Source organism: Macaca thibetana, chromosome 14 (genome assembly GCF_024542745.1).
Source record: "Macaca thibetana thibetana isolate TM-01 chromosome 14, ASM2454274v1, whole genome shotgun sequence".
Classification (NCBI taxonomy): Eukaryota; Metazoa; Chordata; class Mammalia; order Primates; family Cercopithecidae; genus Macaca; species Macaca thibetana.
The window spans coordinates 18232381-18246917 of NC_065591.1; the positions used below are offsets into that span (position 1 = coordinate 18232381).

At 48.6% G+C, this 14537-nt stretch overlaps 2 protein-coding genes across 51 annotated transcripts in view; one reads left to right on the plus strand and one right to left on the minus strand.

Moving 5' to 3' along the window:
• The window catches only part of MADD (MAP kinase activating death domain), a 56980-nt gene extending 43244 nt beyond the window's left edge, over positions 1–13736 (minus strand). For 21 of the 50 annotated variants that reach the window (XM_050759089.1, XM_050759084.1, XM_050759095.1 and 18 more), the window contains exons 1-8: positions 13504–13715; positions 9455–9604; positions 8276–8872; positions 6920–7223; positions 5937–6068; positions 4515–4628; positions 3710–3790; positions 750–928 (exon numbers count right to left, since the gene is read on the minus strand). In XM_050759089.1, coding sequence (XP_050615046.1) covers positions 750–928; positions 3710–3790; positions 4515–4628; positions 5937–6068; positions 6920–7223; positions 8276–8872; positions 9455–9516 — 1469 coding nt within the window. In that variant the 5' untranslated portion in view covers positions 9517–9604; positions 13504–13715. Of the gene's footprint in view, positions 1–749; positions 929–3709; positions 3791–4514; positions 4629–5936; positions 6069–6919; positions 7224–8275; positions 8873–9454; positions 9605–13164; positions 13370–13503 lie in introns of those variants that run through there. The other 29 variants (XM_050759112.1, XM_050759110.1, XM_050759106.1 and 26 more) reach the window with 3 other exon arrangements.
• Positions 1–14537, plus strand: part of ACP2 (acid phosphatase 2, lysosomal) — a 114737-nt gene that overhangs the window by 70392 nt on the left and 29808 nt on the right. The gene's annotated exons all lie outside the window — the stretch shown is intronic.

The following is a 14537-nucleotide window of genomic DNA, read 5'->3' on the forward strand; positions in this document are numbered from 1 at the left end:
GCTCAATGCAAGCTCCGCCTCTTGGGTTCACACCATTCTCCTGCCTCAGTCTCCCGAGTAGCTGGGACTACAGGCACCCGCCACCATGCCCAGCTAATTTTTTTTGTATTTTTAGTAGAGACGGGGTTTCACTGTGGTAGCCAGGATGGTCTCGATCACCTGACCTCGCGATCCGCCAACCTCAGCCTCCCAAAGTGCTGGGATTACAGGTGTGAGCCACCGCGCCCGGCCAGGGAGAGATACCTTAAAAGAATCATCAGCCCCCTATTCATCCTGAGCACGTGGTTTACTATTTCTTCACTTTGCTTTTACCAAGGTGGAAAATCACAATCAAATATGGCACATATTTTATATATAAAGAAACCCTGGGCTGGGTGCAGTGGCACACGACTGTAATCCCAGCACTTTGGGAGGCCGAGGTGGGCAGATCACCTGAGGTCAGGAGTTCGAGACCAGCCCGGCCAACATGGTGAAACACTGTCACTACTAGAAATATAAAAATTAGCCAGGCGTGGTGGCAGGTGCCTGTAATCCCAGTCACTTAGGAAGCTGAGGCAGGAGAATCACTTGAACCCGGGAGGTGGAAGTTGCAGTGAGCTGAGATTATGCCATTGTACTCCAACAAGAGTGAGACTCCATCTCAAAAAAAACAGAAACCCTGGTTCAGGGAAATAGTCAGCCCTAAGGTCACTTAGAGAGCAAAGAGATCAATTTAAGAACTTGTGATTACATAATCGGCTTGGTCTTACCTGGTTGCAACATCCACAGAATCCACATCGTTGCCATAGATAAGCGGGTTGAATTCAGTGGACGGTGTGGACTGCAGGTCATTAGAAGGCCTTCCCAAGAGAAGCGGTATCTCCTGGCCCTCATGAAATTTCTCCAGATTGAGGATGGGCTGGGTGTTGAGGCTCATGCTGGCCAAGGCCTGTGGAACAACAAGAAAATTCCTTATACAAGGCACGTTCCTGGGCAGCTAGCCAATTTCAACTCCAAGGAAAGAGCCTTCCTAAAGTCTTCTACCTCGTATTCTCTGGTCAAAAAGTTCTGCAACAAAGAACAGTGCTAATTTGCAAATCATGGTCAACCCATTTCAGACCTTTCATCTTTGAAACAAAAATCCCAATACTCTAGCCTTTAGAAAACAGTCTGAAAGGCCGGGCGCGGTGGCTCAAGCCTGTAATCCCAGCATTTTGGGAGGCCGAGACGGGCGGATCACGACGTCAGGAGTTCGAGACCATCCTGGCTAACACGGTGAAACCCCGTCTCTACTAAAAAATACAAAAAACTAGCCGGGCGAGGTGGCGGGCGCCTGTAGTCCCAGCTACTCGGGAGGCTGAGGCAGGAGAATGGTGTAAAAACCCGGGAGGCGGAGCTTGCAATGAGCTGAGATCCGGCCACTGCACCCCAGCCTGGGCGACACAGCAAGACTCCGTCTCTCAAAAAAAAAAAAAAAAAAAAAAAAAGAAAACAGTCTGAAATATATAGCTCTCAATCTTTTTTTTTTTTTTTGAGACGGAGTCTTGCTCTGTCGCCCAGGCTGGGGTGCAGTGGCCGGATCTCAGCTCACTGCAAGCTCCGCCTCCCAGGTTTACACCATTCTCCTACCTCAGCCTCCCAAGTAGCTGGGACTACAGGCGCCCGCCAACCCGCCCGGCTAGCTTTTTGCATTTTTTAGTAGAGACAGGGTTTCACCGTGTTAGCGAGGATGGTCTCGATCTCCTGACCTTGTGATCCGCCCGTCTCGGCCTCCCAAAGTGCTGGGATTAAGGCTTGAGCCACCGCGCCCGGCCAGCTCTCCATCTTAAGACAACCTAGCTTAAGGCAACTTGATCTTATCTGAAGTCCAGGACAGTTGTTTGCAAAATTATTATAGTCATTAAATGTTTTTTAAAATTGGAATCCATGTGAAACTATACAGAATGGAAATTTGAAAACATAGCTGCTCTGAAGGACACAGGAAGCAGAGCCTCACATGCTCAGGGATCCCAAGCTAAATCGGCCCCTCAGAGGCTCAATGGGGCAGGGTGAAGACCACTGGTCGAGAGCAGCAGTGCTTCTCAAATGTGAGTGAGGAGAGAAATCACTGGCGGAGGTTGTCAAAACGCAGATCCCGATTCAATATGCCTGGAGTGATCCTGCACTTTAATAAGCCCAAGTGATGCTAATGTTGCTGGTCCATAAACCACACTTTGAATAGCAGGAGTTAGAACACAGGATCAATGAGTCCAAGGATCTTAGCTCCTTCAAATATTTAAAATATAATTCTTGGCGGGGCGCGGTGGCTCATGTCTGTAATCCCAGTACTTTGGGAGGCCGAGACGGGCAGATCACGGGGTCAGGACTTAAAATTCCCACTAGACTCTGCAGTAACAAGGTATCACATTATATCAGCAGTGATGAAGCAACTGAGGTGAGAGGGATGATACAAAATGACCCATTTAAACCCAAACATAGCATCTAGAGGTACTACTAAGTACTTTAGACAACACAGAAAAAGGTTTCTAAAGGCCCTTCAAATGAGAGCAGGGAGTCCTAAAAATAAACACAGTGCTATCTACTGGTGTTTCTACACAAGACATAAGGCAGGGGAAGGGAATCAAGCTTTGTCATGTGTTACCTTCAGGTACTGTGTTCAGCATGCAGAGGAAGAAAATAAATCAATAAAAAATGGATGTGAGGAATTACTCAAAGAAAGGAATTTGTTTGTTTGAGATAGTCTCACTCTGTGGCCCAGGCAGGAGTGCAGTGGCACGATCTTGGCTCACTGCAACCTCTGCCTCCTGGGTTCAAGTGATTCTCCTGCCTCAGCCTCCCGAGCAGCTGGACTACGGGCGTCCGCCACCACGCCTGGCTAATTTTTGCATTTTTAATAGAGATGGAGTTTTACCATATTGGCCAGGCTGGTCTCAAACTCCTGACCTTGTGATCCATCCACCTCGGCCTCCTTAAGTGCTGGGATTACAGGCATGAGGCAACATGCCCGGCCAAAGAAAGGAATTTTTGAAGAAAGGAACCTCAGGATCAACTCTAGAAGATGATACAAAAGCAGCCAGATGGTCCACACTACTAACTTCCACCTAACAAGACTGAGAAAATCGGCAGGGCATGGTGGCTCATGCCTGTAATCCCAGCACTTTGGGAAGATGAAGCGGGTGGATCATGAGGTCAGGAGATTGAGACCATCCTGGCTAACACGGTGAAACCCCATCTCTACTAAAAATACAAAAAAATTAGCTGGGCGTGGTGGCGTGCACCTGTAGTCCCAGCTGCTGGGGAGGCTGAGGCAGGAGAACCGCATGAACCCGGGAGACGGAGCTTGCAGCGCACTGAGATTGCACCACTGCACTCCAGCCTGGGCGACAGAGCAAGACTCTGTCTCAAAAAAAAAAAAAAAAAAAAAAAGACCCCGAAAATGTTCTGAGGCCATAGAGAGTGGCACACATACAAGAAACAGACAGTGAAGGGCTATTTTATACAGTATAATAAGCATTAGAATATAGTAAGGCATAAAATGAGTTGGAATCAAAACCACTGAGATTCACTCTGCCACCCAGAAATGGGATATCCCTTTTCTTAAGCCCATCCAGGGTGAAGAAAACTACTCCATTTGAAGTTTGATAGGAAACTGGCTCTGAGAACAGCTGTCTTCCTATAGGAACCCCACAGCATCTATTACTCCCCTCTCTTTCCTTCACTCTTCACGTACCTGCTTTAAATGCTTTTTCAGCTCTAGTGACTCTGGTTCTGGCAGAATAGGCAGCACTTCTGCATTGGTGGGGGCAATCACCTGCACCAGAGAAATGATAAAAGACGTGACCTTAGAGTTTATTGCTAAGGAATTTCTCTTACACAGGGTAAATAAAAATAAGAGGATGTATATACAGTATTATTATATAAACGAACACACGTTATATAACTACACAATAAGATATGTACACACACATACGACATACATATGCATCTGAAAGGAAATATACCTTAATGCTATTGGTTATTATCGCTAAATAAAAAGATTACGGTTTTGCTTTTCACTTACTTCATTTACGCTTATTTTTATTTTTTTAAAGTTTTACAATGAACACACATAAGGGCTTCCCACCAAAGTTTGAATATACTCACATTGCAGAATGGTCAAATAATTCATTAAGCCTGCATTGAAAGACAGTTTCTTACTGGAAACTATACTCCAGGGAAACCATTAAGAGATGATCTATACCACATGTAATGGTCTTCGGATCACAACTGTCTGACTGCTCTTGGAGGATATGGTGGAGGCACCACTTAATTCTGGCAAAAATAAATCCTAAAATTCTCTGAGACCTAACCAAGGGCTTATTTGGCCAATAAGGTAAAAGGAGCATTTAAAAAAATTTTTCAATAAGTCTCACAATAGAAATTATCCAACAACTTAGAACGTTCCTGAAAGGAATCTAGAAAAACACATATCCCAGGACTGGGTCTAGAATGCAATCCTCCTCCAGACGCTACAATGCCTCAGCGAAGAACCTCACCCTGTTGCTGTCCAGATCCACTAGCCATACATCATCAGGCATTTTGAAGTCCAGTTTGTAGAGGAAGAAGCTGGCAGGAACCCCAATGATGTACGGAGTTGGAGCCAACAGCAGCTGTGGAAACGATAAAGGTGAGAAACAAAGACAAAACCTATCACGAGCACTTATCAAGTCCGGATTCTTCTAGATAAGGAAATGCAGAAACAATCCCTCTTCCAAAACCCTTGAGGCCAGATGTATTTGAAAATTCAGAATTTTTCAGATTTTTTGAAAGGTTACATAGTACATTTTTTTGTATACAGTAGTATTCCTTATCCAGAGTTTCACTTTCTGTGATTCCAGTTACCTGAGGTAAACTGCAGTCTGAAATATTAAAAGGAAAATTCCAGAAATAAACAATTCATAAATTTTAAATTGCAGCTTGATCATATCTGAAGTCCAGGACAATAGTTCTAAGAAGCATGATGAAATCTCATGCTGTCCCACTCTGTCCCACCCAGACATGAATCATCCCTTTGTCCAGCATATCCATGCTGTATACACTACTCACCTGTAGCCATCTCAGTTATCAGGTCAACTGTCGCACAATCTCAGTGTTTGTGTTCAAGTAACCTTTATTTTACTTAATAATGGCCCCAAAGCACAAGCGTACTGATGCTGGCAATTGGGATATGCCAAAGAGAAGCCAAATATATGTCCAAAGAGGTCAGGCGCGGTGGCTCATGCCTGTAATCCCAGCACTTTGGGAGGCTGAGGCAGGCGGATCACCCGAGGTCAAGAGTTCAAGACCAGCCAGGCCAACACGGGGAAATCTTGTCTCTACTAAAAATACAAAAAACTAGCCGGGCATGGTGGCTGTGCCTGTAATCCCAGCTACTAGGGAGGCTGAAGCAGGAGAATCACTTGAACCCGGGAGGCGGAGGCTCCAGTGAGCCAAGACTGTGCCACTGCACTCCAGCCTGGGGGACAGATGGAGACTCTGTCTCCAAAAACACCAAATAAATGCCCAAAGAGAAATTGTTAACCTCTTACTGTGCCTAATTCATAAATTAAACTGTATCATTAGTATGTATATATAGAAAAAAACAAGGTATCTACAGAGTTTGGAACCATCTGTGGTTTGAGGCATCCACTGGGGGTTTCGGAACATATCCTCCACAGATAAGGAGGAATTACTGTATTACGTAACACCTGCGGCAGTGTAGCCAGTAGCCTACAGTCATTAACATTTGTTGTGATAAATAAAAACTACAAATTGCATAAGCTTTGCCACCAGATCAGTTCAAATCAGTCAGATTTTGCAGACAAATAAGTTATGACAAAAGATTGAGGACCAGCACTCACTTACAACTTCTTTGAGCATTAGGCCTCCTCCCTCAGGAAGACAAAGGTGACAAAGCCGGAAGACGCCTTGAGACTCACCTGCTCTGCTGATGCCATGCAGGTGGGAAGCAGCGGGATGACAGGAAACATATACTCCAGTGGATAGATCATTGCCACGAATGCCATCACAGACATGGAGAGTGCATTGTAGTCTCGAGACTGTAGCACCACCTGTCAGGAGCCATCCAGTAAGAATCACTCCAAAACATAAAATAAGGTTTACAAGAAAACAGCTTCCAACATTACAACTTGGTTTCCAATTCACCATGCCTACAGCTCCAGCTTTGCCTTTCGCACTGCCCTCTGCCCCACCATGCCTGCCACCTCCCAATTCAGGCACAATGGTGATCCTCCCTCACCTGAGATATGCAAATCACTCCCTTACCTTCCTAGTTCTTGTACTGCCCATCCCAGGACCACTCATGAAACAGAACTACTGATATTTCCAAAGAATTAGATCAGTACAATTAAGGATAAGCCCTGGCCGGGCGCGGTGGCTCAAGCCTGTAATCCCAGCACTTTGGGAGGCTGAGATGGGCGGATCACGAGGTCAGGAGATCGAGACCATCCTGGCTAACACGGTGAAACCCCGTCTCTACTAAAAAAATACAAAAAACTAGCCGGGCGAGGTGACGGGCACCTGTAGTCCCAGCTACTTGGGAGGCTGAGGCAGGAGAATGGCGTAAACCCGGGAGACGGAGCTTGCAGTGAGCTGAGATCCGGCCACTGTACTCCAGCCCCGGCGACAGAGCAAGACTCCGTCTCAAAAAAAAAAAAAAAAAAAAAAAAAAAAAGGATAAGCCCTAATGAATGGTAAACCCTCTGAATACATCCCACATGATACCAGTATCTTAATTCAACCCACATCTACGGAATACCTGCTGTATACCAGGCATCATGTTACCTCCTGAGCACAAAAAGATGAAAAATATGTAGTCCCTGTCCTCCAAGAGCTCATGATCTGGCCACTGGCATATTTAAGAGTTCCTCCCCTAGAAAGGTCTAGGAAGCTGGTCTCTCACCTTATGCTCTAACAGAATGCAGGTTAGCACCTGGAGACAGGCGTCCACACCTAGAAGTTCCAAGGGAAGGTGCAGTGGGAAATCCACTAGGGTGAATCGAGATGGGTCTGGAAGAGCAAAGGTCAGAGCTGGCTGGAGCTCTTGGGGTAGGACCTCGATGTCTACTCGCTTCTGCCCAGAGACGGGTACTGGGGAGCGCAGCAATCGATAGATCCAGGCCTCAATCTCCCGAAGGTCATGCAGAAGGGCACTTGACTTCTCCTCCACCAGCAGCGATCCAGTAAAGATCCGCCACATGGTGTCCCTGAGAAGCAGACAGCAGGAACCAGACACATTAGCATCAGGAGCTGATACCCCACTGCAACCCAGTATCACCACAGAGGCTCTAACGATGACAACGGGAAAAGGAGCATCATTAGGAAAGCCCAGTCTCTGAGCTCAGATAGGACCAGAAGGTATATACAACAGCAAGAGCAAATGTAAAAATATATACTGGATAAGACTTACTGTCCTAACCACCATTAAACATCAAATTACAGCATTACTCCAAACACAATTTTGGAAGGAGGTTTAACTCTGCAGAGTCTTTTGCTTAGTAAAGATTAACTCGGCCGGGCGCGGTGGCTCAAGCCTGTAATCCCAGCACTTTGGGAGGCTGAGACGGGCGGATCACGACGTCAGGAGATCGAGACTATCCTGGCTAGCATGGTGAAACCCGTCTCTACTAAAAAACACAAAAAACTAGCTGGGCAAGGTGGCGGGCGCCTGTAGTCCCAGCTACTCGGGAGGCTGAGGCAGGAGAATGGCGTGAACCCAGGAAGCGGAGCTTGCAGTGAGCTGAGATCCCGTCACTGCACTCCAGTCTGGGCGACAGAGCGAGACTCTGTTTCAAAAAAAAAAAAAAAAAAAAAAAAATTAACTCTTGGCTGGGCATGGTGCTCACACTTATAATCCCAGCACTTCCGGAGGCCAAGGTGGATGGACCACCTGAGGTCAGGAGTTTGAGACCAGCCTGGCCAACATGGTGAAACCCTGTCTCTACTAAAAGTACCAAAATTAGCTGGGCGTGGTGGCACACACCTGTAATCTCAGCTATTCGGGAGGCTGAGGCAGAAGGATCACTTGAACCTAGGAGGCAGGGGTTGCAGTGAGCTGAGATCACACCACTGTATTCCAGCCTGGGGAACAGAGCGAGACTCCATCTCCAGAAGAAAAAATATTTACTCTAAATACTCTAAATATGCTTAGATAGGTCTGAAGGACCTTGAGTTGCAGAGGAAATTTCCTATGCCCCTCAAAGACCAATTACATGGAATCTCTAAAATGCTCCCATTGGGCAGCAGCAGCAAACCGTACCTTTGTACACCTCGAGGGATGCCCAGCTTCTTGCCCAGCAGGCGCTCACTACAGCAGTCCACCAAGCGCTTGAGGGTATACAGACACTCTCGGAAGGTGGAGAAAAAAGGGTAGTGACTGAGCACGCACAGGGACGTGAGAGTACTGTTGCGGGAGCGGCTCCCCGCCTTGGCCTGGCGTTTGCCCCGAGGAGACTGGTTCACATCAGGGGTAGAGTCGGCACTGGGAGGCTGCCGGGATGAGCCACTCTCTGAGCTCTCAGTGCCACCCTCTTCTGAGGCACAGGTGGCGCGGGTTCCTTCCTTCCCATGGGACCCTGCCCCCCCTTCCCCCTTCTCCTTAGGGATTCGCTTCTGGAAGGAGCGGTAGAAGTTAACACAGATGCCGTATCGCGTGACTCCAGTGTCCTTGTCAGTGAGGGTGAAGACAAAAGAGGTATCATCCCGGAGGCTCATGCGCCGCTGCCGCACGCTCAGGCAGCCCTCGGGCTGACAGAAGAACACGACGTCTGGGGGCAGGGGAAACTCAGCGTGATCCTCTAAGGGGTATCGTCGTAGCAGTTCAGGAGTCTGGGCCACGCTGTCACTGCTCGGGTGCCTGAAGAACATAAAGACAAATTCAGCAGCCTGAAGGGATGGAATGGGCTATCACATTTTAACCACTGTCGATGAATAAAGCTCAAGATGCTATTTTGGATAAAGTAACCTGACTGTAACACCTTGGAAAATACGGGTGCTGCCTGCCATATGGAGCTGGTAGCCTAAGTGAAGTCTGCACTGTCATGAAGGCACCTATTCTGCAACAAGAGATTTTGACAATAAAATTATCATTGGCACCTTTAGATGATTAACATCTTTTAAAGTGAATTAGCTAATAAATTACCAAAAAAGCATACACAGAGGAGGAGCTTTTGAAGTACTTTTCCTTTTTACGAAATAAGAAAACTGAGATATAAAGAGTGTATTTGCTCAACATCACAAAGATGTTAGTTAAGAGCAGGGTTTTGCTTTCAATCCACCTGACTTTGCTGTTTCCCTATTGGCTTCAACGCTCCCAGCAGGGTAAAATAACAGGGGAAAATGAGCTATGCAAAGCAACGTGGAAACTGGAGAGGGGAACAACTGCAGGTTTTATGGCTATCCCAGACGTTAAGACAAAAGTCCATCTCTTCTTGGTTACCTGGCCCCTACGATCACTAGATAGTCAAGTAACCGAGGACAGAACTTCTTCTTTTGCACCATGGTTCCAATTCATCAGTTCATCTCAGAGAAGCATCAGGGCACCAAGCAAGGAGTCAGCATTCCCGGGAGGAATTCTGAAAACCGAAGTCTAATAGGAAAAAAAGTACTGATAAGATCCACTGCTGTGCCTAAGGGACTCATCCCTCTCAGCTTCTTCCCGGCCAGGGGCAGAGGTCAGAAGGTCTTCCACTTTCATACTAATGATAGGAGAACTTGACACTTGCCTAGCCTTGTGTCTAGGTTTATGAGCTCACAGAATAAAATGTTAAAAAATAGATAGGCAGGGCACGGTGGCTCACACCTGTAATCCCAGAACTCTGGGAGGCTGAGGCGGATCACCTGAGGTCAGGAGTTCCAGACCAGTCGGCCAACATGGCAAAACCCCATCTCTACTAAAAATACAAAAAAAATAGCCAGAGGTGGTGGCATACGTCTGTAATCCCAGTTACTCGGGAGTCTGAGGCACGAGAATTGCTTTGGCGGAGGCTGCAGTGAGCCGAGATCACGCCACTGCACTCGAGCCTGGGCCACAGAGTGAGACTCCGTCTCAAGAAAAAAAAAGAAGTAGATAGTAGATAAATAATAGTTCACCTACCTATCCCTACCAGTGACTTCATTTCCAGCTTAACACCTGGGGCTCTGTTTCTGAAAAACAGACCTAGGCTGTCTAATTTGGACTCAGTCATTGTAACAAAAATGGAAGTCACTCTCAGGATCCCTCCAGAGTGGATCAGGATCAAACCAGACTCCTTAACTAGCACTAATCTGCACTTCTAGGTCTAGATGGAAACGCAATTGTTTCAACAATCTGCATTCAGCTTGATGTGAAACTACCACATAGACTGTCTAGTTAACCATGCTCAGACAATAACAGCTGGCTATTCTACCTCATGTGATCTCAAATGAAAATGTCCATTGCCCCAATTGCCTCCTCTGCACCACTTTTCTCCGCGCTTCAGGCAAGAAAGGAGCCCAGAGGCCACTGCTACTAGCTCTGCCCTTGGTGCTGAATCATAATCTCCCCTCTATTTTGATCTTAGGCTCAGAATCAGTAATACAATACACACAGATGAGTCCTTGTCCTACTATACAATACAGAGGCTATGAATCAGAGGTAGAAATACTAGGATTTCTGCAAGGACAGGGAGAGGGAGAGGTGCTCAGAGAAATTTCTAAACTATGTTCTAAAATTAGGAAAAGCTTTCATGGTCTTAATTGTAATTTATTTCCTTTTAAGTGTCTATGCACTTCTCTAAATAAAACGTTTCACCCCGCTGCACAGCTATTTCTAGTAGGGCTATTTCTTCTATGAGTAGCAGTTCTTTTCTCATATTTCTAGTGTTCCAGGATTCTACCTCTGTGCTCTACATGCGGCCTAAGACCTTGTTCAATGCACACAGAGAGAAACCCATTATCATATATATACATACACACACACACTCTACTCCCTTACCTGCTGCTGCGGGCACTCCCATATATACAGACATACACACTCCTTGGATGCTTAAGGCCCTATTTGGTTTAGGTAATGAGTAGTTCTCTTTTCTCCCCTACCTAATAATTAACAAGACCTATTTGCAATACCTCTCAAATCCTCAAAATACTGCTTTCTCCTTTCCCTTGCTCCCAATAGAGGACCTGCAGGTAATAGGATTCAGTTTTATCTCCATAGCGACTCTGGCTCCCAGCACTATTTATAGCAGAGCCACAGCCCCTCCCCTGCTTGGTGACCGCACAGTGCTAGCAGCTGCTACTCCAGAGTCCGCCAAGGCCCATAACAATTCACTCCCCTTGAACCTAGAGACACTTCTCCCACTGACAGTACCTGCTAAGAATTAGGTTATCTTCTCCCTCCTCTGTCTGTAGTTTGTACTCCGTCCTAATTCTGACTTTTGATACTGATATCTCTACACCACCAGGTTTCCGAGCATGCCGTATATTCATTTCTAGGTATCACCACTGCTTAACAAACCCAAACGGTCCCTTTGGTTCTCCCAATTGCAACAGAGTCATGAGCAAACTACAGGAGGTGGGGCACCGTAACAGAGCTGCACTCAGCTCCTCCTGAGCAGAATGCAAGGGGGAGAGAAACAGAGAAATGAAATGGGATATGAGTAAAAAGCATGATTTGTTCCAACAAAGAATTATGTAGTTAATCTGTCATGGGATTCGAAAAAAAAAAGAACTGTGTAGAAATGACTACAGCGAAAGCCAAAGTATCTCAAAGTAAAACAAAATTTATAGAACCAGAGCTCTAGGCTACACCTTGCAATCTATGTTTATATTGAAAACCAGGAGTCCTCTCCAGTCAAAATCTCAAAGATCAGGCCTGAAGCACCTCCTACTGAGTACGCATCAGGCCCCTCTAGCCTTGGAGGGATCTCAGTCCCTATCCACTGAGAACTATCTGATGAAACTCAAGTCACTCACAATCATTTCCTTCCAGAGCCAAAAGGACCCTGAGATCTTGTTATTATTCTAGCTATGGGTAGGATACAATTTTTAGCCAGAATTCATCTAATCAGCAGCTACTGCCTTCAGTTATTCAGACTGCAGAGATAACTAAGATTTTTCTTCTCATTCTCTCCTCTCTCCCCTCCCCACAAAGATTAACATCTTTAACTCCTCTAAAGACTAAACCCTCTAACATCACCCACAACTCACACTCTGTCTTCACAACCAACGAGGCTCCGACTCTTGCCTGTAGCCTCAACCATATTTACTAACATAGAGCCTCTGGTTCCTGTCTTCATGTATTCCAAAAGCATCAAGCTCAAAATGCATATCTATCTGCTGAAGTCCGACATCACCATCAGCTCCACCCAGAGGTAGAATTAGGATTCACAAACTTCTAAGTTATCTATGTCTTTTCAGCAGAAATGGCCATGCTAACCAACCCTTTGGATTCGTCCCTCATTTTGCACAGGATCTCACAGTAAAACCACAGGAACCAGAGAGCAATATGACATCTCTGCTGACGTGAGCACAACAGGAGGCTCTCCTCCCCTCCTCTACCTCCCCAGGCAGTGACCTTGCAAGCTCATCAGCACGGACTGGTCCAGCGTGCGGAAGAACTGGAGCAAGGAGGCTGGCAGCTGGCAGGGTTGGGGTAGAGGGAAGGGCAGGGAAAGGTGGAAGAAGGTAGATACACGAGGATAGGGAGGAGAGTGACTGCAGAAAGATGAAATAGCGTTCTCACTCTCCAGCAAGTCAATTTTGAAACATCAAATTAAAAAAACAAAAAAAAATTATTGAGAACCAAACGTGGTTCTCCAAATTTCAGCCAAAAATAAGGCGCATGCACGCACACGCACAAGCACACCCGCCAAGCGCTGTGCGGGATCGGGCCCCAAGGCTGCCCAGCTCTGCCCGCCCCCTCACCTGCTGGACAGTTCTCCTCCGCCCCCGCCCCCGCCCCGAACCCGAACCCGCGCCGCCCGCCCTGCAGGAACCAAGCCCAGTAGCCCGAGCCCCCTCCTCGGCCCGGGGCGCCCCTATCCCTGGCCCCGCCCCACGCCCTTTCACACTCCTCCAGAGCCTCCTCAGAGACCCCTTCCTCCAAGAGCCACGGTGTCCTCTCAGAGCCCGTCTCCCACTCGGAGTCCCCAGACGCTCGCCCAAAACCCCCACCGGCCCAGACTCTCCTACCTCCCAAGCTCTGGGGGACTGGCCAGGCCCGGACCGACGTCCCCGGCAGCGGGGCGTCAGTCGCTCCCCAGCGCGGCGCCGCTCCGAACGGGCGCCAGTTCCGCGTCTGCACTGGGGGGCGCGCACCACTCGCGCGGGGTGCGGAGGGGGAGGCCGGGGCCGGGGCCGTACCATTCAGCCCGGGGGGCCGGGGCTGCGCCGAGCCAAGCGCCGCGGGGCGGGGCCGACCTCCGGAGACAGCGGCTGCGCACACACCTAGTCTAGCGCCCATGGGCACGGGAGGGCGCGCCAGGCCGACCCAGCGCCGTCGCGTGCAAAGGGGAGGACACACGGCAGTACCTTCTGTTTGGGTCGCTCAGAAAGACTTTAACCCGACGGGGTCATAGCGCCCATTTCGATGACATGTGGATTCCTCTGAAAGTCACTTCCCAAGATAATCGGCCCCTGAGACTTCCTGACGGGCTCCCCATCCCCCTGCTCCCACACCTCACTCGCTTTGGCGGTGCTCGGAGCCCAAGCCGGCTGTCGCGCGGTGGAGCCTACCAATCCTGGGCAGCGGGGGCGCAGGGGGGCGCGCGGCCGCGGTTACCTCCTTCGGGCGCGCGCGGGGAGGGGGGCGTGGCAGCGCCGCGGCGCCCGCTGGGAAATGGAGTCCCCTGCGTCCGCGAGGCCAGCCCCGCCGCAGGACAGCCTCCTCGCGGCCACACGACTCTTCTCTTCCTGTCCCAAAGGACCTGGGGGCCGAAACTGGGTTCTGGGTCTTTCAGGTTGTGCCTTTTTCAGATGCCAAAGGAAAAACTACGGCATGCTAGACACGCACGTGAGGTGCACCGCCGAGGCCTTAGCGCTGAAATCCAACACTTCCTCCTCCCCCGCAGAAAGGCAACCGGATCCTACCTGGATCCCAGCAGGGGAAGGGGGCGCCTAAGCCTCAGCATTCCATTTATTCATATGGCGCAGTGGGGGTTAGTAAAAAGAGGCCCCCTCTCACGGCCAAGCCTGTCACTTGTGACCCTCCCTCCTCTGAGCCTGGAGGCGGATCCTAAAGATCGCAGGCTTCCTCCTCTACTACCGTGTCCCCACCCCCAATACAGACATTGGTTTCTCTCATTTTGTATTCATTTTGATCTTCCTGTTCAAACAGTACCAGACCTATCAGTGAGGCGGCGCTGAGACATTTATGGCCATACCACAGAGTGACAGTGGAGAATTTTTCTTGGGGCCCTGTGGGAAAAACAGGAAGTGGTGGAGGCAGGATGGGCAGGGCGCTGGAGAACCTTGTGCAAAGTGGCCCCCAGGCCCATCCGTTTGTGGGATCAGTGTGGTCTTCAGATACAGCACAGCGTTAGTGGGCGCCCCACTGCCCAGTAGCC